At 49.8% G+C, this 25,231-nt stretch overlaps 1 protein-coding gene across 1 annotated transcript in view; it reads left to right on the top strand.

Moving 5' to 3' along the window:
• Positions 1 to 6,956, top strand: part of LOC119451030 (synembryn-A) — a 251,017-nt gene extending 244,061 nt beyond the window's left edge. Inside the window, exon 14 of the mRNA XM_037714460.2 lies at positions 5,161 to 6,956. Coding sequence (XP_037570388.1) covers positions 5,161 to 5,272 — 112 coding nt within the window. The 3' untranslated portion in view covers positions 5,273 to 6,956. The remainder of the gene's footprint in view (positions 1 to 5,160) is intronic.
• Positions 6,957 to 25,231: the final 18,275 nt, after the last annotated feature.

Raw genomic sequence — 25,231 nt, forward strand, 5'->3', positions numbered from 1 at the left:
GCTACTTACCAGCCTGAAAAGAACTACGTCACGATGCTCTCAAACACACGCACTCAGACAGGCTTTATGTGAGGGTAGGCAGCAAAAAATCGGTAATCCTCACTTGCCGCGACGACGGCATCTTCGAACTCGATAAGGCTGCGAGCCAGTTTGACCATGAGGCCCCGCTTACTAACTGAATTAACAAGCACGGTCTAACGAGTGCACAGGTAAACATGAACACATCTCGCTTGATGACCGTGGAAAATCGCCCTCAAAACTCTGGAGTGAGGAGGCGTGGCAGCAGCAGCGAGCGTGCCGTCCCTCGCTTAAACGCGAACTAGATGTCGAAAGCACATCGCATACGAAGGTACTGGCAGTAGTTGCACTTTGTCTGCAGATCACTTTGAAGTCCACGCAGGTGCGCACTTTTTTCATGTCGCAGATCGCTTTCAAGATACGGCGGCCGCCACCGAAGTCCTCCCTTTCTCACCTCCCCCGACATGCCTCGCATGCGACAGAAGCGTGCCTTTCACCCTCACCCCCGCCTTTCACCCTCGCGCGCGTGAGATGGAGTCGGCTGACCCTCGCAAGCTTTCACTCGCACATACAGCGTACGGCACACGGCGACGATGTTGCCGTGTTTGGACTTTACAGGGAACGTCAAAACGACGTCCATGGTGACAGCGGAAATGTGCTTCGCAATAAAATGTGCTTCTGTGTGGTTACTAATTACAGTTAAACCTGGATATAACGAAATTGACAAATTCCCGAAAAACTTCATTATAAATAGGATTTCGTTATATGCAGGTTCGGCCGATTTTGTGCCTGTGCGTGTAGAACAGGAAAGAAAAATTGTACGCACTAACCGTTTCGTGGGTGATGAGCGATTACGGCTTAAGCGGCCAACCAATACATGGGGTTCAATGGGGGCTGGGTGGGGGAATCTTCGTGACTACGTTTAAACCGCAATTACACATTAAGCAGGTACGTATTAATGAGGTTTGACTGTACAAAAAGGAGTTGGTTAAAGGTTATACAACAACTAAGCGATAGTGGCACAATAAAGGAAAATCAAAAACTAGCCTATGCTAATGTGTGCACAGGTGGTTATATAGCGCTGTCTTCAATAGGGTAGCATTTGAAATGGAGTCCGGCAGGTGGTTCCACTCTTTACTAATTTTGGGAACAAAAGATTCGGAGTAAATGTTAGTTGTACAGAAAGGAACGAGAACATTTAGACTGCGGTCAGCGTGTTGTGACAAGTATTAGGAGCAATAACTAAAAATGGACTGTTTATGGTTGGGACAGGAACAAACATCACTAGGACGGGACGAAGTGAGTAGACAGACAAGGTGCTGAACTAACAACCACTGGTTTATTGCTGGGAATGGAATAATTACAATACACAGGTTGCGTGCAGAATATTGCATGCAAGAGTATATATTGCATTCCCAGCAATAAACCAGTGGTTGTTAGTTCAGCGCCTTGTCTGTCTACTCACTTCGTCCCGTCCTAGCGCTGTTTGTTCCCGTCCCAATGATGTACCTACCAGCCCAGAGCAGCACACTCCTTCTGTTTAAGGTTCTCACTAAAATAATAGATTTTACGAAATGTGCATCAACAGGAAACACTGCGCCACAGACCAAGGTCAGGAAGACCTAACATTTTTTTTATCAGTGTAATGCTACCTATCCTGGAGTGGTTAGAAGTTATAAAACGTGCTGAGTGGTGCCGAGACTTTTTAACAGTTGTGGTAAGCAAGTTAGTATGCACATCCCATACAGAGGATGCATACTCAAGTTTGGAATGCACAGTGGTTTTGTACAAAAACAATTTTAACGACATAGGGAAACGGTAAAAGTTGCAACCTTGAAAACCAAGTGTATGGTTGGCGTTGTTAGTAATGTGCCTGATGTGCGTTTGCCAGGAATGGCCGTTAGAAATGTGCACATCTGAATACTTGTATGTGCTCACAAAAGTTAAGGATCTGCCATTATGGAAATAGGTAAACGGTTCCGAGGCACGACTTTTCATTTATTAGTATTTAGTTTCATTAACTAAGTGTCACACCAAGCGGACATGTTGTTAAAGTCGGACTGAAGGATAGATGTTTCGGTAGGGCTTGAAATTTCTCTGTATATGACGCAATCGTCCACAAAAAGTCTCACGCATGAATTAATATTTATTGCTTGATCATTAATATTGTTACGGCGCAACCAAGAATGGTGCCAGTGAGAAGAAGATGATTTGACGTGTAGAGGTAGAATCGGTCTCACCAGCCATCTTGTTTATGTACCATTCCCTCTCTTGCAAATATTGTAAATACACCTGTATAGGTGACTTTCACAACTTAACAAATTGATGAGAGGTGCGGGGTACCACGAAAAACAACAACGGAGCTCCGCAGTGGTCGTCACCTCGGACAGGATAACATGACGGACAAAACAGGACCTGAAATGGCGCAGCCCGCATCAACGCCTACAACCCCGACGGTTGTCCTGGCTCAGTCGCGGGATCCAGGAACATTCTGCGGCAGCAACCACCTTGACGTAGAAGACTGGATCGCCATGTATGAGCATGTAAGTGCCCACAACAAATTGGATCCCACGATTATGTTGGCTAACTTGGTCTTCTAGCTACATGGCACGGCAAAGGTGTGGTATGACAACCACGAGGAAGAGCTTAACGACTGGGACACATGCAAACAGAAGCTGAGGGGCTTCTTCGGCCGTCCTGCCGGTCGGAAGAGCACCGTTAAGAAAGAATCATGCGACCCTCATCCAAACGTCCACAGAATCATACATCTCTTACATCCAGGACGTGCTGGCTCTGTGCCGTCAGGCCGACAGTGATATGCCCGAGTCAGACAAGGTTGGCTGAAGGGGATCTCTGACGATGTTTTCAACCTGGTCATGTGCAAAAATTGTGAAACAGTAAAGGACATCATGAAAGAATGTCAATGCTTTGAGCAGGCCAAGAGCCGCCGCATTGCAACGCTGTTTGCACGTCTGCCAAACAGAGCTGCGATATCCTCTTGTGACGACAGGCTAGGAATGCAGCGACCATCATCATCAGATGACCTGGCACGAATAGTGCGGCGAGAACTTAAAGCCATGGCTACTGCAGCCGTTTTTTCCCGACCCACTGAGCCGAACATGCCTACAGCACCATTTGTGCAAGCAGTAGTCTCCGAAGAACTCGCTAATCTTGGAGTTCATTCTGTATGTGCTGTTGCCGCTTCACAGCTGTTGCATGCTCCTTAAGTATGGCTTTTTGGGCAAGTTGGTTAGATACATCAAAGGTGGTCATAGCGCTAGAAGACACGGGCGAGAACGAGAGAACAGGACGAGCGCTAACTTTCAACTGAGTGTTTATTTCGAGAAACAACCGTATTTGTAGGCCCATATACAGAAAAGGCCCAATCATCGCACATGAAAACCAGCCGCATCCAGGAACGACTACAAATGAATTCGCGTTCCTGGATGCGGCTGGTTTTCATGTGCGATGATTGGGCCTCCCGTCATCATTCTCTGGAATGTGGCCGGTGCAGAACACAGGCCGAATGGGAGCACTTTAAACAAGGTTCATCTAAATAGGTCGCGAAGCTTGGAATAAAAAGCGTGCCAATACCTATCGCCAGCGATATCAATTAGTGGTGAACGATTGAAGCGTGACTAGGTGAGGGGTGGGACAAACACTGAAACTAGAAAACCTATGTGAAAAAAAAAATGTTCAAAATTTTTAAATCAAGATACTGTCATACGAGTAAATATTCCGTTTCAAATATTTTTCCAGTACAAAAACCCCAAATGGTAACTTTTTCTATTTCACAGTTTAATAATTCATTCTTTAACTGCGAAAACTGTGAAATTTTTTTCCTTCCGCAACCATGTGTCTTCTCCTTGAGAGAGAGAAATTTACGCTTCTTCGTTGGCGTAGCCATTTCGACCGGACACACACCACAGAAAACGGCAGCGATTGTGTCGATCCCGTGCAGTCGCGCACAAGCGCGTCATGACCTTGCGTGGCTATGAATTGCAGGGGTGTAAATCGGTACTTTGAATTTGATTTCGTTCGCGAAAACCTCGTTGAAGCGGACATACGATTGTCACAGCTTTGGAAGGGCCTTGTAATTTGACTACTCCGCAGTTTAAATTTCGATTCAGTCCCAGTTTCATTCTCGAAAAGTTCGTTGAAGCGGAAATACGGAATAAAACGCCTTCGTTTTGAAGATACTTTTTTTGTATTGCTTTCTATGGGCAGCTGACTGGGAATCGGAAAATCTTCATTGTGGCGGAAATTTCGTTGTAGCGGTGTTCGTTGTAGGGGGATTCGACTGTACTACGCTCTCTCTACAGGCCACATTTCTAGTTTTGCGCCATTTTTTGCACACTTGTGTCTTGCTACCACATGGACTGCACATATTGCAGAGCCTAAACAATTTGCAAGAGGCAAAAACACTGCTCTTATATTTGTGAATTCTGCTACCTTCTTTAAGCCATGTGAAATTTTGTGCAAGTAGGGCACAAAGGCAATTTGTTCTCGGACCCTAGCAATGTTCACCGCATCAGCATGCTCATCCGGACACGATTGTTTTAGCAAACATTTGGCTACTCATACTTGGATGAGCATAGCCTGATAACCTGCATCTAAGAGGTCTTGAGCAGATCCAGTGCATTATCAAAGCACAACCTAGCACGAGTTGTGCCGGCTTATAGGGTAGCAGTTGCTTGCTTTCCTGAGTTTCGTAGCATCAAGAGATGCGAGTTTCTGGAGTTTATTTGATGTACTTTGAATTTCTTTTTTGTCACTAGTGGTTTGTCACTTGAAATCAAGTTTTTGTGCCACAAGCTGTATTTTTGTCGTTTCTTGAGTGAAGCTGCATACCATAGTTTTGCATATTGTTGTCAATATTGCTTACAAAATGACATTTTGACAGTGGTCGTGACTGCAAATATATCATCGTGGCAGCTTGTCTATAATTCTGTAGATGCAAATTGTTTATTCCATTTTATGTCGACAAGAGCTCGAGTGAAATGGACAGTTTCAGTGCAGATGAAGTAGAGAGAATGGTTACGGCTAAGCTCGCAGCACCAGCATAATAAATGTAGTGTCCCGATAATGAACGTGTGGAAGGCTTTCCTCCTTCATGCTTCTGTTCATTTCTCGATATTGCAGAGGTGGGGTGGTGCAGCCAGCGCGTGTTGGTGCAGACGGCCGGCCACACCCAATTGAGCACTTGCTGGAGCTCCAGGAAGACCGGGACCTCACAGAGTCCGAGTCGGACTGAGTGATGCTGGTGGTTCCCATCACAGGCTGAATGGATGCACATCTGAAACAATGTGGTCTGATTGGATGTATTCAAGTGATCCTCATCTCAGACACTTCAGGCCTTTGAGCGTTCTTTTTTTTTTCTCCTATCCCTATTAATTATGGGATTTTGCTGTCTGTAATTTGCACTTGGCCTTTTGTCGCCTTAGGCCAGTCATTGGAGAGGAGGGAACTGGAGTGTGTGTCTAAGGTTCTTGAAGTATAAAGAAGTGGACATTGTCAAATCTCCGATTGGCTTACAAGTGAACATGATGGAATTTGGATAGGAAGTGCGGACTACAGACTGAATTTTTATTTTTGAGAACAAATATGATGATGGATTAAATCGTGGGATAAAAATTATTTCATACATTGTATTCTCGGCTCCTGTTGTGAATATATATGCCTTCTATCATTCACATGGCACTTTCACTTATTGCTGTTATAAATTATGCCAAAAGGTTATTGCTGTATGAAACTCTTCTACTACATTTTTCATTGGCTAAAGTAAGCACTATCCACTAAGCACATTGGCATGGCTCACTGCATATAAATAAGATATGCCTAAGACTGACTACATTGTGCAGGACATTTAGATGCCCCATACAGCTCGTCGTTCAAAGACCAGAAATTTTGTTTATAACCATACACAAGATGACTTTCGAATGGTTTCCTGAATGCAGTTGCGTAATGACCACACTATTTTTCCAACATCTCAACAGAAGTACCAAGGTTAGTTGGTACGTAGTTATAACAAAAAAGCAGACATACAGATGATGGCTTGTTGTGCACTGTGTTCTCGTCACTTAGTTTGCGTCAAAGTGGGGGGCAGCACAAAGGCCAATTTGCTCGCTGCTGCCACTCATGCCAGTGTTTTGGCAACAAGTATCCACTGTCATCGATTGAGATGTGTTCATGATGTGCCTGTGCACATGACATCGTGCTTCTTAATTTAATTGGTAAGCAAATGTTCACAAGGTTATATGGGCGATAAAGTTACTCTCCTTACTTCGTATAGCTGTCTAATAATTTGCTATCGCCATCAATGCTTAGCTGAAACTGCGACATTTTTTCTCCAATTCTAAAAATTCATTCCTTTGATCCACCCCATCGAGTGGCTGATCCAAATGATTTCGGGGGTGCGGTTTTGTGCCTACGAGAGGGCTGAAAGAAAAGGAGTTGAAGAAAAGGCCTCTGGGTTTGTGTTGACTGACCGAGACAAATAAAACAAGCACGTACTACTGAAGGACTGTTGCAAAAGCCTCGATGTGCGGGCATTGTGCCTGCATTGAGTGCCACCGTTGGGTGTCCCATGACCTGGTGCTAAGAAGCCGCAGGCATCACATCCACTCACAGTTGGCAGCTCCATAGAATCAAGCCATCCATAATGCAGTTGTAGCCACCGTTCTGAATATTTCGCTGCTTTAATCTTTCCATGGAATCTGATCAGTGGACATTGCCTAGCAGTATGGGTGTTAGTTATTCCTTAGTGAGTAAAGGTATTGTTCGGTATGTTTATAAGTGGATTGCACTGTATTATAAAATATTTGGTCCTCTGTGCGGTTCACAATAAACTGCATTCACATATGGGAGACGCATGTCATGTGTTGCTTTCCATCTTGAAGTGTTCAAATGTGGAATAAAGACTTGTTCTGTCTGCATTACTCATTGTCCTTAATGCTATCAGTTCAAAACTGACATCATGTGCATTAGCAATGTTTACCACTTGAATGGCAAACAGAGCAGCTAGGAACACACTTTTGTGTTCTTCAGAAACGAAGCCGGAATCAAGTTCTGTTGCGTAGTTTCACGAAAAACAGTGTTCACAAAATTGCCAGTTGGGCGCACGTGAGTAAGCGGGGGCGGGGGGGGGGGGGGGGGGGGGGGGGTGGACCTATGCAGATGCATAGCATTTTATGCCACTGTGCTGTAACATTGGTTTTTGTTGTAAAAAAATTTGGTGCCTTAGATAAAAATTATATTTTCAACAGTGTGTAAACCAGCCCTTTCTCTCTTAAATGGAACAATTTTGAGCAGGCACCCAAAGAGTACCTTTTGGTAGTTAGCGTGCGTGCAGATTGTCGGGATACGGGGGGAGATGCCCACTGCTCTCCGCCTCGGCACACCGAGCCCCGCGGTTGGCGCATGCCTGCGCATCAACCGCGGTCCGGTACAAGCTCGAGGAAACAATAGACGACAACCACGTGTACACTCGGAAAGCATTTATTACGACTGCAACTAACACTTCGAGCAGGCCAGCTAGCTATAGTTGACATCGCTGAGGGTTCCCTCGAAGAGAATAATACACTAGGTAAAGAAGGGCTTCCGACTTACCAACTGGGGAATACGGGGGGGCCGCGGCGTTTGCCGCGGCAAGAACGCGGTTGACTAACCACGTGCGGGAATACGGAAGCGGCGGCGGAGGCTTCCGCCATCGCCGCTTGCTGGAGACCAAAGAGACCCGGGCGATATCAGCGGGATCTCGCGTGACCCACCCGGTGGTGCTGATAGCGCTTACGATTCCCATGCGCCGCCCGCGGAAGGAAAGTTTCCCCTCTCCCAACTCTCCCTGGCACGCATGCGCTTGACGCGACGTTCGCTGCCCGTGCGGCGGTTATGGAACCCGTGGGTTCCCACATCCCTCCACCCTTAAATATTGCCCTACGGTGGAGAAATCGCTGGAACGACGGCATTGACAAAGTATCCGGGCAGATGCGATGGTAAACTCCGGCAGGAAATGTCCGAATCCACGTTAATAGGCAGCACAGTCCTGTGTGGCAGCCGCCCACATGTGGCAGCCGTCACAGTGGTTGAAGATGACGGGGGCTGAAGATGGCTTGCCCTCAAGATGCACGTCGCAATGTCCACCCGGGAACAGCGGGTCAGGACTTTCTCGAAGCGGCGCGCGCGCCGGCTCGATGAACCTCGCACCGACGCATCCTCGTGGGAGTGTAGGATGGTGGGCCTCCCTCATTGTGGCTGCCATGTGTTACTGCATCGGGCCGCGAACAGGGAGGGGCCTCCGCTGCAATTTGAGGGCGAGACAGCAGGCAGGGATGTGGACGATGGCAGCAATAACAAGTCCAGGCGGCTTCACCCGTTCTGCAAAGTCACTCAAATGCACTCCACAAACACTTTGAATTAAGGCAGTAGAGGCCAACGCAGCGTCGGCTGTCTGACACGATGCTGAACCACCCGTCTACCGCATAGCTTTATGCGGCCAACAAGAGAAAAAAAAACAAAAAAAAACAATCCAGTTCGTTTGAATGAAGTTATTCGCCGCGACCGAATTTTTCCGGTCCGATGCAGCGCGAAAGTGGGCGATGCTCGTATGAACAAAGCGCTCTCTGGTCCCCCGAGATTTCGGTTATTCCGCCCGCAAAATATTGAGTTCATCTGAACAAAAGCTCTCTAATTCGAACGAGGTTTCTCCGCTCGGCGAGTATAGTAGAACTAACGAGTCCGGTTGCACCCGCTAAACGTCACGGCATGGTCGTCTTCGAACATGCGACCGGCAGCTGCGCAGAGCCTTAGGCCTAATCGCGTCCATGACGGATACCAATGCCACAAAAGACCCATAAAGGGTTCCAATGAGCCGCCACGAGGAGATGCAGGCCTAGCTAAGTGGTCCCCGCTCGCTGCTCGACACGCAGCTTCCGAGCAGACTCCTGGGACTGCGCCCCGCTGACATCTTAGCCAGCGTTTCCGGCGCCCAGCTCCCAGAGCCAAAGATACAGAAAGGAGGCTATTTACATATGTACATGGAAAATCGACCACCACGTCGGCTGCTGCACTCACTCGCTTCGGGCGTACTCTTAGGAGAAAACTCGCTGTAAATCTCAGCGTCTACATGAGTTCGGCGACACTGGCGCAGCGTTAACTCGCCCTCAAGAAAGCACATGCCTAATCTAGCTAGCAATCACGCCTTTGGGTGAGGCCTAACGCTGGTCCGGACAAAGCCTTCTTCGCACTGAACCGATCGTCGTACCGTTTTCCAAGAGCTCGCCCCACGTTGGGCGCCAAACTGTCGGGATATGGGGGGGATGCCCACTGCTCTCCCCCTCGGCACACCGAGCCCCGCGGTTGGCGCATGCCTGCGCATCAACCGCGCTCCGGTACAAGCTCGAGGAAACAATAGACGACAACCACGTGTACACTCGGAAAGCATTTATTACGACTGCAACTAACACTTCGAGCAGGCCAGCAACTATAGTTGACATCGCTGAGGGTTCCCTCGAAGAGATTAATACACTAGGTATAGAAGGGCTTCCGACTTACCAACTGGGGAATACGGGAGGGCCACGGCAAGAACGTTGACTAACCACGTGCAGGAATACGGGAGCGGCGGCGGAGGCTTCCGCCGTCGCCGCTTGCTGGAGACCAAAGAGACCCGGGCGATATCAGCGGGATCTCGCGTGACCCACCCGGTGGCGCTGATAGTGCTTGCGATTCCCGTGCGCCGCCCGCGGAAGGAAAGTTTTCTCTCTCCCAACTCTCCCTGGCACGCATGCGCTTGACGCGACGTTCGCTGTCCGTGCGGCGGTTATGGGACCCGTGGGTTCCCACAAGATAAACTCCGATTTTATGAATTCTGTCTTGCAAACATATTCTCCAAATGTTCGCTATTAGGTTTACTGTATCTACGAATTCAATCTTTCAAAGGAAAGTTGACGGTAAGTTTCTTTCGATTTTACATAGCCACCCTAAAGAGGCGGGAAAAGCCAACCACGTAAGCACTGATGCCAGCGCAGACATGCCATGAACGCAAAAGAGAATTCAGATGAGAACCTTTTAAAGCTTTTTCGACACACAGAACAAGGGTCAGAAGACACAAAATCAAACGACAGTTGTACCAGGCTGATGAAACTTCCTGAATATAGAAAAATGCACTCAAAGAACAAATAAGTGTGAATGTACTCGCAGAACCTTAATAATTGTTAAATCACCCAGGTAAGCAAGTATAAGCATCTGGGTGTTACTCTCACCAGTAGCCTCTCCTGTTCAACACAGATAAAAGAAGTTTGTTCTTTTGTTTTCGTGAATTATGGGGTTTTACGTGCCAAAACCACAATCTGATTATAAGGCACGCCGTAGTGGAGGAGTCCAGAAAATTTGGACCACCTGGGGTTCTTTAATGTTCACCTAAATCTAAGTACACGGGTGTTTTCGCATTTCGCAATGCGGCCACCGGGATTCGATCCCATTACCTCGTGCTTAGAAGCCCAACACCATAGCCACTAAGCAACCACAGCAGGTCTGCTTTCACGAAGTTGTGCTTCTTAAGGAGAAAACTTAACAAGGCACCTACACCCCACACTAAAAAGGAAATCCACTACTTGGAAGGACAGAGAAAAGCAGTACGATTTATAAAAGATGCGATTCTCCTAGCAAATTTATGGCTGACAATCACATTCCAACCTTAAAAAACTAGAAAACTTAACCGAATAGAAATTATTCGCAGTGTTTTGACAGGCACATACGACATTGGCACTTTATTATGTACCAAACCTGTTACTACACGAAAGCCACGTCATACGCAGGAACCTGCGCTAAAACCAATCTTTGCCAAAACAAATGCGTTCAAAAACAGCTTTTTTCCACAAACTATTACTGATGATGATGATGATTACTGATTGGAATGCACTTCCTCAGTCCATTTTCAATGCAACTGATTTCAGCAAGCAACTTGAAAATTTATTGCTTCAGTAGCCCTCAAGCTTACTGCTGCGTTTCTTTTTTATTATTATTTATTATTATTATTATTGTTATTATTTATTATTACTTTATTTTATTAGTGTCTATTCCTGTCATTATATTCTCAATTTTTGTGGTCGGTCTATCATCTCAGTTATTACTGTTGAGCGTGGTGCAAACTGCTTCTCTTTTTCCTGCTTTTGTTTGAAAATTTTCCGTGTATATTCATTCACTCCTGCTTGGGCCCCTGCAGTATCATGAATTAAAATAAATAAATAATATCCATAAAGTTGTTTCGAGCGTCCTGCCATTGCATGCGGCATCCTGTCATTGACCGCAGCACCCCAACGTCTGCTATGATCCACGGAGCATCCTACTGACCAAGCTGACATTGAAACAAGCATTGGAACGAGAAAAGAAAAATGTGACTTCACACGTACACCCGTGAGCAAAAGTATATGGACCAGGGATTGCGCGATAAAGCCAATTATTTCAACTGCCTGCGAGTGCAACTTGAAATTCAGGACTGCACTAAAAACTTAGCATTGCGAACTTTCCAGTGTACTCGTAAATTTGAGTTTATGCATGTTAATTACGAAAAAATTCAGCTTTTTCGGTGACCCTTAGGTCCATATACTTTTGCTCACGGGTGTACCTACCCTTCAGCTGCACCATAGAATCCAGCCAGCTGCTTGAAGATGCAGCTCGAATTGGTTAGACTTCTACATTCAAACAAAATACATGTAGTTCTAGTCTTCGCCTTGTAGACTAATAGACTTGATAGCCTGATAGACTTCACCTCACAGGCTAATAATTCTCTCACGCATATTAAGTGATGACTCTACAATGAATAAAATACCATAAGTCTTGTCGTTTCTAATTTGAAAGAACTTTCGAGGCAATTTGCATCACTGGGAGTAGCCAGGTGGAATGGTTTCTGTCAACCTCAATATACTGAATTTGCTAAAATTGGCAATTTGCTTCGTTATATTGAAATTCTATCTTTTATGCAAATAAGTACAGTCGCTGATGGATTTTTCTTGCACGGAAGCGGCCGCAAATTTTTCCATATTACCGAGCAATTGGAAAAAACAAATTTGAATGAGAGAAAGAAATCATTTTGTTGAATTAGAGAGTGGGCAACGAAAGATGTAGTTTCATGCCATGTCGATAATACAAAGCAAAGCCAGCCACACTTTCATGTCCACTCTGCCCCCGTCTGAAATTGTCGCCAGCAGCGGGACGTCACTATCATGAAAAGCTTCGTCTGCCTCTCGCCTCAAGGTTGTGCAACCTCCAAAACTAGACGCACAGAAAGACAGCACACAATGCCAGGCAACTTGCCCAGTCTTTGCACACGTGGTACCTATAAAACAGGGTGCATGGGTTGCGTATGCACTGTATAAAGCATACAGCACGATAGGATACTTGGGCCTTGTACGGAACATGACTCATCAACAGTCGCTCTCAGTCATGCGGCACGCTATTGGAGAGGTGCGTTCACAAAGCAGCCACATCTAATCCAGCCATTTGATCATCTGCGTGCACAAAAGTTTCCATTTATTGTCTCGCTATTCCTTCGCAACGGCAGTGAAATTTCGTTACATTGAAATCATGTATTAACACACCTCGTTATATTGAGGTTTAAAACGCACATTGGTCATGGACAAGAATTTATAAAGACGTAACTACTTCATTATCCCATTCAGACGCTGTGTACACAATTGTGTACTCCAAGATTGTGCATGAACAGCAAAAGCTCTGACAAAAGTAATCATATTTAAGATGTGTCGCATATATCTTGAAACCTTTAGGATTGGAATTGTTCTGCAATTTCGGATAACATGTCCAAAATGTTTATGTAAAATGAGTAGGAAGGTAGACGGTCGGGTGTTTTTACTTGGTGTCAGTATGTTGTTTCATGTAGGGGGTTAACTTCTTTCATTGTTTTTCACAATGTCATGCACCAGGCATAATATTCAAGTGGCGGGATAAGTGTTTTTCAAGCTTTCAATACGCGAAATAGTTGATGTTCTCATATTTGACGCTCCTGTAGTGAGTTTTCGCGTGGAGTCCACATTCTGTAAACTTGACAAAACTCACTAAAGAATTGAAATTCCCGATAGCTCTCCAGACAAAAAAGCGTGATTTACTGATTCCGTTGCCACTGCAAAACTGCCTTGTCCACAGCATGCAGGCACACACACTGTCTGCTTCAGTACCTCACTCTTAGCGCAGACGATACGTCACAGCAAGAGCAGGCAACTCGGCAATGGTCGCTGTTTGCAAGAGTCAATGCTGCGTCATTGCAAAAGGAGCATTTCAAATATGAACAGTTTGCTAGCATTTTTAGCTCCAAAGAAATTGATGATGCTTCAATCTTTTATTTGGATGTATTAGTATATTGAAAAAAAATGTGGTTGATCCCTCTTATATAGGAATCGGTATAGAACACGAAAGTGAAACGTGTCTTCACAGAAGTAGTGTAATGTTTATTGCACATTGATATATAATGTCTATTGGTGTTTTGTGGCTAAAGCGCCCTTAGGCGTTGATGCACCCACGCTGACGCCTGGTGGCACGTCTCCTCCATCACGACTACCAACGTCGATGACCATGAGCAACCGTCGTGCATATGGAAGCTGCACTACGCTGCACACGCTAGCACAACGCGAAAGACGAAGCACGTAACTGACACACTAATACAACGCGCAAGACAAAGCACGTAACTGAATCGTCACCGAGTCAAATCACCCGCCGTGGTTGCTCAGTGGCTATGGTGTTGGGCTGCTGAGCACGAGGTCGCGGCATCGAATCCCGGCCACGGCGGCCGCATTTCGATGGGGGCGAAATGTGAAAACACCCGTGTACTTAGATTTAGGTGCACGTTAAAGAACCCCAGGTGGTCCAAATTTCCGGAGTCCCCCACTACGGCGTGCCTCATAATCAGAACTGGTTTTGGCACGTAAAACCCCATAATTCAATTCAATTCCGAGTCAAATCAGCGCGTACAGCGCGTCGTAATTGCAGCCTCCGCGATCAACTTCAGAAACATTTTCAGAGCTAATTGCGGAGGCCACGCTCCGCTGTGCTGAGTACGGTGAACGCCACCTAGGTGGCGTTGGTAGTGCTTCTTGATGCCAGCGTCCCTTCGAATGCTGGCATCGAGGCGTCGTAGTGCTGAGACCACCGAAGCGTTCACTGTCGGTGCGCGTTAGTGTCATAATGCAGTACTTCTCTTTTCTGCTCGTAGGCGGCGGCACCGCCCCGAGCAAGAGCGCGGGTACACGGAGGAGTGTTAGATATATAAGGCGCGTCTGTGTATCTCTCTCCAAATGCATTTGTGGCGCAATGGGTTAAACGCTCGGCGATCTATCGTCGCGGACCGAGAGGTCGTGGGTTCGATTTCCAAATTTTGCATGTTTGTGGAACTTTTTCTTCTGGTTTCTTTCTTTGTATTATGTTCGTGTACATTGTAAGCTGACGTATTTCCGTGACGGAAATACGTCAGTGAAGTCTTGGTGGACCCCGGCATAAAACACTTTCGTGTTACAAAATGCTACGCCTCCAACTACTGAGATCGTGTTGTGCGGGCCCTGTAGTGATCATCAAGCATAGTTAAAAGTACCCGAAAATTCGGGAGGGTCCCTGACCTGGCTGTAATACTGTTTCAGTACCCCGCAGCTGAACCAAAGCTACAAGGCCTGCAAGCACAGATTCTTGCGCAGCAAGATGTAGTGCTGAACCAGTTGCTTGATGTCGGCGGGTGTTTACTTGGAAGCTTGTCTGCAGGTCACAAGTTTGCTTCGCATTTTAATAAAATATTTATTGAGACTCTATAATACGGAAACTATAGTGTAGCGGCAGCAGCATCGGCGTCGCATGAGAATTACGTAGACGCTCGCATCTACACGAGGCTCGAGCGGCTGGCATGCACCGGCACGGGCTAGCGTTCCGAATGATATTAAAAATGCTACGCAAAGCGATCGGGTGTCGGTTTTTCCTCTCCCGCGAGAGCCCTGAGACTTGTGGGGGTCTTCCCCAACCCGTAGCGCGTATAATCACAGCTACTTATTGTTCGGGCGAATAAGGCAACAAGCGAATCAACTCAACAGCGTTTATTGCTGTGGGCAATAAAACACACTTGCAGAGGGAAGTCCGCTCAGTATAATAAGTAATAAATAGGCTTGCCCCGTTGCGTGTAGAAGTCACGCAAACGAGTCATGCATAACTAGAAGTCACATAGAAGTCACGCAAACGAGGCCCCGTTGCGTGTAGAAGTCACGGGTTGCAGCGGGTATATCCGTAAGGGCAGGTCAGGAGTAGCGAGGTCAGAGAGGCCCGGGGGTCTCTTGGTCGCGCTCTTTTATACCTTTTTACCTTTTCGCGAGGGGAAAGTCCTCCTCGGCCGTCGGATACTTTCCCTCTTCCGCGCGGGTGCGCGCGCTGCGCGCGCTTGTGACGACGCGCGTACGCGGGAGAAGGTGTCCACCGGGCTCCCGCCGCGTTCGCTACGTGCGCAAGCGACGGTGAGCGACCGCGGGGGAAGGTGGCGGCATGTGCCCCCCACATCCTCCTCCCCTTAAGAAGGCCCCCGTACGTTGAGGCTGGCACCTAGGGACGTCCGTTTGCCTGAGTACCCGCCGAGGAAGCGTCGGGCTGGTGGTGATGTAGCTCTCAGATGGCGGACACTTGATGCCGACTCGGAGGCGGCTGGTCAGCTGCACTGCTCGAGCTTGCGAGGCGGGCTCGAAGGTGGCTCTCAGTGCCGCGCCCCAGGTGTCGGCTGCGCTGGAGGGGGTGGTCGCCTGCCGGCCGCCGGCTAGCGGTTCGTGCGGCTCCAATGCCGTAGCGCCGTCAGTGCTGCAAGGGCGTCAGCTGTTCCAGCGCGTACTGCAGGCAATTCGCACTGCCGTATCTCGTCTTGCTCTGCTCCTGGAAATTATTAGCAAACTTCACGGAGCGGCACTGTGATCAGCAGCATAGTTGGCCGTATCCGGGAACCCCATCGACGTCTGTTACGAAGGGAATGTTCGCAAGCATCATCACCAATTCGAGTCGCAGCACAAGATAATCACCGCACTGGCCCTCACAGCAGTCTTTGGTCAAACCGCACCCCGCATAGCCACGCGTCGAACGTTCACGCCACATTCCCGTCGTGGCCTGTGAGCTAGGTACTTGCTGGAGCGACGATTCGTCCATACTCGGCGCTCCGTGGTCACTAGACGTTCGCTTCCCCGGCAGGAACTACTAACATGCCAGCCCGGCGCGGCTGTATGCTCACGCGGTATGCAACCCGGACTTACGAATGTTCCTCACAGTCGTCGGGTTACGCAACTAGCAGTCAGCTGCTACGCAAATTGTAGCGCGGCTGCGGGCTCGCCGTTCGGTTCTGACTGCTCTCTCTCACCGATCGCGGTTGAGGGAGGGCCTGATCGTCATCCCACTGCTCATCACGCGGCACGTAGCGTTTCAGGTCACATACATGTACCGGTCCGCCGATCGGCTTTCCTTTCTTGTTCTCGAGCCGGTAAACAAGCGAGGAAACCTTCTCTCTCACTAGATACGGCCCGGTCCACTTCGGCGCCAGCGAGGCAGCGAACTGTTTGCTAGCATCGCTGAGAACGTGCTGGCGTAGAAGCACCAGATCGCCCACTTCGTAGTGGACGTTCCGATGCGAGCGGTCGTTCTGCGCCTTCTGCTGTGCCCTTGCAGTGCGAAGATTACAGCGTGCTTTATGTAAAGCTTCCGTCATCTTGGCACGTAGATGCGTTGCGTATTCAGCTTATGCTGACGGCGCGACTGGCATTCCGCTGCGATCCGCGAGAACCCTATACATCGGATTCGGCAGCTCTCTCCCCAGGTTGAGAGAAGAAGGCGCATACCCAGTCGAGCGGTTCACTGTCGATCGTAATGCAAACCCGATCTCTGGAAGGTAGGTATCCCAGTCCTTATGCCTTTCAGAGAACGCGACAAGCACGTACGTGCTTGATGTTGCGATTGACTCGTTCAGTGGGGTTCGACTAGCTGAGCATGGTAGGTTGTCTTTTTCTTATGCTTAATGCCAAGTGCGGCGCATGAGTCAACGAACACCTTTGCAGCGAAGTAGGAAGCATTGTCCGTTATCAACTGCTCCGGAAAACCAAACCTGGTGAAAACCTCCATAAACTTATCCATGATCACCCGTGCCGTCAGTTTTCTCCGGAAAACCAAACCTGGTGAAAACTTCCGTAAACTTATCCATGATCACCCGTGCCGTCAGTTTTCGTAGGGGGTGTGGGGATGCGCGACTCTCACGTGTCTCCTGTGGTCCGGCTTCACCGCGTGGCTGGGCGCCGGAGGCGGTCGTAGTGGTTGCGGCGCGTTGCGAGAGATGGCGCGAGTGTCGCGATGCTAACGCCACCGAACGGCTGGGTGACTTGGGAGAAAAAGGTCGAAGGCGCTCTCTCTTGGGCTTGGGATCGGCGGCCAACACCCACAAACGCTTCGCGCGTGCGCCGGCCCGCTTCGCGCGACCGTCGCGCGAGGCTAAGAGCAGGACACCGGTATGGACGAACACGGATCGTTCGAGCGCGCCACCGTTCGCGTGACTGTACACGTGAACGACTAGGCGATGGTGTCATAGCATGGGGCGAACATATTCGCTCGCTATCGGGTCGCGGTGAGTCGGACTTCCTTGATTTGTCGCGCGCCCATGTGAATGTTCTATTGGTTGTAATTCGGCTAGTATGCATTAGTGTATGAAAGGTGCAACAAATGCCCTTTTGATTGTTTGCACTACTGTGTTGTCGTTCCTTTGTCCCAAGAGCATGTGTGAGACCCCACGTCTGGCTGCCCAACGTGGACCTCTTGGGGCATCGGACGACAGTGTTGCCAGGTCAGACGAGGCGGCGTAGCCCAAAGCTACAGAAATTGTAGCCGAAATGTAGCCAAACACAAAAAAGAGCAAGAAATTTCGTAGCCAAATATAGCCATTTTTATTTGCAGTTTTATTTGTGTATACATTTGCATATTCGACTACGGCAATCCTTTTTTGCACAACCCGTCGTAACAAAATGTCCGTGTCGCCGTGAAGGTCGACCCTTGACATCAACAACTAAGACATCATGCTTGCACTTCGATGGGGAGTGCAATTTCGATGGGGGCGAAATGCGAAAACACCCGTGTACATAGATTTAGGCGCATGTTAAAGAACCCCAGGTGGTCCAAATTTCCGGAGTCCCCCACTGCGGCCTGCCTCATAATGAGGTCGAGGTTTTGGCACGTAAAACCCCACAATGTAGCTTTTTTTAATCATGCTTGCACACAGAATACTGTGGGCGTTTATTACGCACATCTTCCTCATCTGTATGTTATCATCATCATCCTCGCACTTTTACCTATCCTCCTCTTCGCCTGTATATGTGTTCATCATCATCGCCTGTGTGCTGCGCTGGTTCGCTGACGAGCTCCCGGGCCTAATAAACGTCGTTCCAACCGAGACGTCACAAGTGGTGGAGTGTGCTCTTCGGTCCTACGTCCTCTGGCCGTCCGGTCTGCCTCCTGGAGCTTCGTTCAGGTCGCCGCTTGCGCCCACCGTCAGCTAGCATGCCGCAGGACGTGCAGCCTGGCGCCCCTATTGCCTCCATTCCGACATCGCAAGTGCCTCCTTCCTTTATCATCAACAGAGCCCAGCGTGACCAGGGGCGGATCCAGGTTTTTTCTGAGGGGGGGGGGGGGGGGGGGGTCAGCTTCTGTGAGTGATGATGATGAGGATAGTAGCCTTTGATATTTACCGAAATTCACCGTTTCTGCTCACGATAAACCTGCGTTTTATACCTCTAGAGCAACATCTGTAGACCACCGTGGTGGTTCAGTCAGCTCAGGCGTCGCGCTGCTGAGCACGAGATCGCGGGATCGAATCCCGCCCGCGGCGGCCGCATTTCGATGGAGGCGGAATGCAAAGACGCCCATGTGCTTGCGCTGTAGTGCACGTTAAAGAACCCCACGTGGTCAAAATTAATCCGGAGCCTTCCACTACGGCTTGCCTCATAATCAGAACTGGTTTTGGCACGTAAAACCCCAGAAAGAGGAAGAAGACCTGTAGCGAAGCCAGGTATCGGTTTCTCCGAGCTTATAGGAAAACGACGTTACCCAATACAGTCATGTGCTTGGCGGCTGTGCCTGATAATACAGGGTGTTCAAAACTAAGCTTTATGCTTTTCTTAAAATTAGGCACTGGGAGGCACGCGAAGACCACCTTTGCACATAAGTTATGTAGCCAGGAGGGCACAAAGTGAGATGATGATAATCGCTGTGGGCAGCCTAATTAACTCAATTTCAACAATTATTTTTTGTCAACTGCCTTAAGTGGGTATGTTTGTATTGAAAACTTAGAGGAAGTCGTGTTTCTTAATGCAGTCAATACGCAAAGTTAATTATTCAATTTTAGTCAATTCGGCTGCTGACAGCGATAATTATCATCTCACTTTGTGTCCCCCTGGCCACATAACTTATTTGCACAGGTGGTCTTCACGTGCCTCCCAGTGCCTAATTTTAAGAAAATCATAATGCTTAATTTTGAACACCCGGTATATCTAGCCTGTATTGTTTCTTAAAATAAAATTTGGGATGATCTGCTGCAGCTTCGTTATAAATGCGCAAGCATGGGTCCGTCTTTGGAGTTCTGTTGGGACACCTTCTTTTCCTTAAGGAGATTCTGTGTGTTCGGCTGAGACACCTTCGTTTGCTTTGGAGCTCCAATGCGGCAACCACTACGCTGGTTGTTTACGATATGCGAATCACCGCGTAAGAAGACTCACGACGCCACCTACAAGAACGATGTGGTGTAGTAGCCGAGAGCGCGAGCTAGCGTCTTCATGTTTTGTTTCCCACGCGACGCCATCCTTTTACACAATGCGCGCATCTGCTCCCGTTTCTCTAACCACGCGACGCCATCCTTGGCCCGCGCGCTGGCGTTGGCCGCTGACGTCACGCTCCCCCACTTCGCAGCCGCTGCTCGAGACTTCGCCCTGCTCCGCGAGAACGCCCACTCAGATAAACGGATCCAGCGGCTTTGACCCTACTATGCTTAATGTACGGCAACAAAACTGCGAAGTTACAATGAAAAACTTGTAGCGTACGAACGGTACTGTGCTCGTACAGGATATTGTCAACGTGTAACTGTGATCACAATGAGTGCTACAGTTAAAAAACGTTGCCCATGCATAGTTCTTAGTTTAGCTGTTGGTTGTTATTATTTATACAGGGTTTGTCCGAAAAGTAACGTCAGTGAGTTGATCAAAAAGAAGTTATTGATGAGATCGGTACAACACAATAAAATGTTTCAAAATAGGCTCCTCCTGCGTCGTTACATTGCTTCTAGCGAGATTTCCAACCATCGAAGGTGTCACGGTGGCCTCCTTAGGAATGTCCTTTAGAGCCTTGGTGCAAGCCTCTTTGACTTTGCCAACTGTCGCGAAATGATGTCCTTTCATGGCAATTTTCAAGTGCAGAAAAAAGAAGAAGCCTCAGAGAGTCACGTCAGGACTGTAGGGCGGCTGAGGAACCGTAGGCATCTTTCAATCGGCCAGGAAGTGGGTCACGAGGAAGGCGGTGCAGGCTGCATGGTGCGTTGTCATGGTGAAGTTTCAAATCGCCCCCGATATCAGGCCGGGTGCGATTGAGCACTTTCACGTAGAATTTGGCGTTCACGGCTGTGCCATGGGGTACAAACTTATGGCGGACAAGGCTACTGATGTCAAAGAACAGAATCAGCATGGTCTTGACCTTTGACTTGCTAATTCTGGCCTTCTTGGAGCGAGGGGACGCCGAGCTGTGTCACTTGCCACTTTGCCTTTTTGTTTCGGGGTCGTATTCAAACACCCAAGTCTGGTCACCTGTGATGACATTGTCCAAAACGTGGGGGTCACTTTCGCACAAGTCCCAAACCTCCTGGCACGTTTCAACTCGGCTCGATTGTAGGCCGTCCATTAACATTTTGCGCAAGATCTTCGCGCACACTTTTCGCATCTGAAAATTATTCGTCAAAATCTCGTGAACGGTACTTTTTGGAATGTTTACTCTCTGTGCCACTAAACGGACACTCAAACGAGGGTCTGACTACAAAAGATTTCTCGCGCGCGTCACATTTTCGTCGGTGATGGTCGTTGACGGCAGTACAGCGCGGGCTTCATCGCTGACCTCTTCACAACCTTCTAAAAATACCTTGTGCTCCCGGTAAACCTGATGTTCCGACAAACAATTATAACCAAAAGCTGTTTTTATCATAGGAAAAGTTTCCACTGCAGACTTGCCGAGTTTCACACAAAACTCGATGGCAATCCTTTGTTCCAACGAGCACTGCATTACGACTTGCACCGTAAATGAAAATGAGTTGACGAAAAACCTTTTCCTTACTCTCCAGATGGTCGCAGACGACTGAGCGACAGCGCGTGCGTAAGCTAACTTCCCCCTCCACGAATCCAAACTGGTCTTAGCGCACTTCGACGTATAGTCGCTTGACAATATAATCACTGTCATTGCTTTTCGGACAAACCCTGTATATGAACACTTCAGCAAATGATCTCTTTCATTAAGCAGGTTGGTCGCGGAACCGATGACAGCCAATGAGGCAACCGATCACACCCCAAAGGGCAACTAAGTTGATCAGGCGCGAAGGCGCTCGCGCGGACATCGGCGTGCTTGGCAAAAGGGACGTCCCCTCGTTCATTCGACGCCACCGACGGGACGAGTAAGGCATCGCCGGCGCCAGGAGGTCCAGGGTGTTCATGAGAAAAAATAACTTCCCCAACTTCGCGACACCACACCCCAACGGAATACAACTAAGTTTTTGTGAGCGAGCTAGCTTTACTTCTACATGGCTGATATCACTGGTACTCACGAAAAATACTTTTGAAAAATGCTGGTGGCCATATTTTTTTGCGACAGGGCCATCCCCCTGTCAGCGAGGGGGCGATGCAGAAATCTGAGGGGGGGGGTCAGGACATCCGGACATCCCCCCTGGATCCGCGCCTGGGTCTAACACGCCGAACACCTCGCCGCTTCGTCCCGCGGACTCAGGGGCACATATGCCTCTAAATAGTTCGACGCAAGCTGCGGATGCGTCCGAACCTTCGGGCGGTAGTATTCCGTCAAGCGAAATAATGCTGCAGAATGCGCTGCAAGTCATGTAGAGCTTAGCCGGCGCCCTGCAGAACACAATGCAGGCCCCGCCGCAGAGCAAGCGACCACGAATTAAGGTAGACATGCCTACCTATAGTGGGTACCACGATCGCACTAGTGCAAACGAGTACCTCGACCGTCTGCAGTATTATCAGCAAGCAACATGGGCTTTCAGACGCCGAACTTCTCGCGCGCGTGGTCCCTGCTTCACTGACTGAACAGGCGGCTCGTTGGTTCCGACTGGCCGGACACAGAGCCCGCACGGTAGAAGAGTTCCGCGCGAACTTCAGCGAGGAATTTCTTCCGGCCAACTACGAGTGGCGTTTGAGGAGAGAGTTGGAGTTGCGTACCCAGCATCCGGACGAGTCCCTGCTGGAGTATGTTCGAGCGATGGACGAACTTTGTCTCGCGAGCCCTCTCGCCACCGACGTCGAGAAAGTCGAGCGCGTCACACGGCAAGCGCACCCGACTTTCGCGGCCTACTTCAGGGGATGTAGGTTCAAAGACCTAGACGAGCTCGCCGCCGAAGCAAAGCGCATCCGAGGGGACATCCTCGCGGCGCGAGCATACCTCCGCCTCCACACGCCGCGCTGTCACTCGAGCCTCACTGCGCGTGGAACGGCGGCGGGATCGCTTCACATTCCCCGAGGGTCGACGCGTCGGCATCGTTCGCCGAGGAGCAGATCCAGCGTGGTTGGGAATTATCAGACCGCGCCTTGGACCCGTACGCCTACGCGCTGAAAACAGCACAGTATAACGCGGCACGCAGTGCGCCGCGCCAGGAACTTGCGACTAATGCGAGAACGGAGGAGCGGCACATGCCGAGCATGGAAGCTACGGCCCGCCGGATTGGAGCGACGGGCGCCCACGCTACCGAGGCTTCGGTGGCCGTTGCTACCAATGCGGCGGACTGGGGCACATCGCCCGTGACTGCGCAAGCACGCCGGGCCGAGGTCGAGCACGTGGTTCGGGAAACGGGCGAGGCCGCCGGTGATCCACCTTGGGTCCCGGGCGGCGATCTCGAACACAACCGGTGATTTCGATTTACTTGCGCCTTTGGCTTGTCGCATAGGAGATGTCACGGTCTTGCAGGCGCCGTTCATCGAGCTAACGATTGCCCGAAAGAAGTTTGCCGCATTATTGGATACTGGGGCAAGCGCTTCTTTATTTGGTGACGAGGTGTTGCAGCATCTCCGCGAGAACAATATCCGCTTAAGAGATAGTGACATCACTTTCTGCCTTGCTTCTGGCACAGCACAATCGAGCGGTGCAGCTAGGCTAGTTATTCGTTGGGAGAGACGCGTCAGGCGACAACGCCTCGTACATCTTCCCGGTCTGTCAGTGCCTGTTATTTTAGGTCGCGACTTTCTCGCCAAGTCGGGTATTCTGATATAGACATCGCCAGCGGAGGTTACCGAGAGAACGGAACGGGTGTTTTGAAGCGTTTCGCAAAAGCACCCGCGCCTGCGGAGACACGCCAGTCTCCGGGGGCGGCGCGAGCGGGCCACACGCAGCCGAGCGAGCAAACCGTAATCGGTAAAGACGATCAAAGCAACGGAGAGACGGTGGCACAACATTGTGCCGCGGCGCTGCAAGGGGCAGCGCACCCACTTTTGTCAGATGATGATGATGATAAGTGGTTCTTGAGGGAAAGGGAAAGGTTGGCGCTATCTTCTGCAGCCCTTGAGGGAGCACGGCTCAGCGCCAACGGGGAGGGGTAAGTGGGAGCGAAAGAAGGGATAGAGTGGAGTCGCCATGGCTGGGCGAAGCAAAACCGGCAGGCATAGGCGGCACGTATCAGGCCGAGATGGAAGGCCTTGGTGTGCTGCAGAGTCTGCAGGGGTGTTGTGCCAGGCCGGTCAGGCCCGGGGTGGGGTGGGAGGCCGTGAGGCCTTCCCGCTTGTAGAAATGTCCTTAGAGGCGTGCGGAGAGCCCTGACGAGTCAAGGAACTCCACGACGCCTCGAAGTGCAGAAAGGTGGTGTCGGTCGGGGAAGAGGAGATCTTCCTCCTTGCCAGAGGGGAGGCCCAGGCGGCGGAACTCCTGCAGGAGTGGGCCCCGCTGCTGGAGGTACGCCGGGCAGGCCAGCAGGAGATGTTCGATCGTCTCCGGCTCCCCGCAGGAGCTGCAGGCCGGGGACGTCGCTCGTCCCAGTCGGTAGCTGCGTGCTGCCGTCCAGCTGCAGCCGATGCGGAGCCGGAGAAGGAGCGAGGTCTCCCTGCGAGCCAGGCCTCGCTGGGGGAGTGGTCGTGGGGGGCATCCCAGTGCCACCCGTTTGTCTGGGTGGTGGGTCGCCAGGTGTCGCCGCAGCCTCAGTCCTGTGAAGTCGCCCTCCGTCACGGCCCGACTGAGGGGACAGTGATGTGGTGGGCGTCCTTCGCCAGGGTGTCGGCTGCCTCGTTGCCCGGGATCCCTACGTGGGCGGGGATCCAGTGCAGGGACACCGGGTGGCCTGCGTCCTGCAGCGCTGTCAGCCGGGTAGACAGCAGTGCGGCTCCCCCCCCCCCCCCCCACTTTTGTCAGAGGTCAACAGCCTGCCGGAGAGAGAAAGGGCACGACTGTCATCGCTGTTGTACGAATACGACGCGATTTTCACGGACCGTCCGGGCCGCACTACGTTAGTCAGGCACAGGATAGACACGGGTGACGCTGCGCCGTGAAAATGTAATCCTCGGCCGATAAGCTTGACTAAACGGAAAGCACTTGACAGCGCCTTAGACGAACTCATCGACACAGGCGTTGTGGAAAGGTCGAACAGCCCATGGGGCTTCCCGGTAGTTCTAGTCCCGAAGAAGGACGATACTTATCGCCTTTGTGTAGACTACCGCAGGCTGAATGAGGTTACGAAGAAGGATGCGTACCCTCTACCCTCCATTTCCTCTTTAGTATCTAACCTAGGCGGGGCGAAGTACTTTATGACGCTTGATGCTATAGTTGTGGATATTTTCAGGTCGAAATGGACGAGCGTGACAAAGAGAAAACGGCTTTCACTTGTCACCGCGGGCTCTTTCATTTCAAAAGAATGTCTTTTGGCTTAGTCGGAGCTCCCGCTACCTATAAGAGGTTGATGGACCGAGTTCTA

This window comes from Dermacentor silvarum, chromosome 4, assembly GCF_013339745.2.
Source record: "Dermacentor silvarum isolate Dsil-2018 chromosome 4, BIME_Dsil_1.4, whole genome shotgun sequence".
NCBI classification, from domain to species: domain Eukaryota; kingdom Metazoa; phylum Arthropoda; class Arachnida; order Ixodida; family Ixodidae; genus Dermacentor; species Dermacentor silvarum.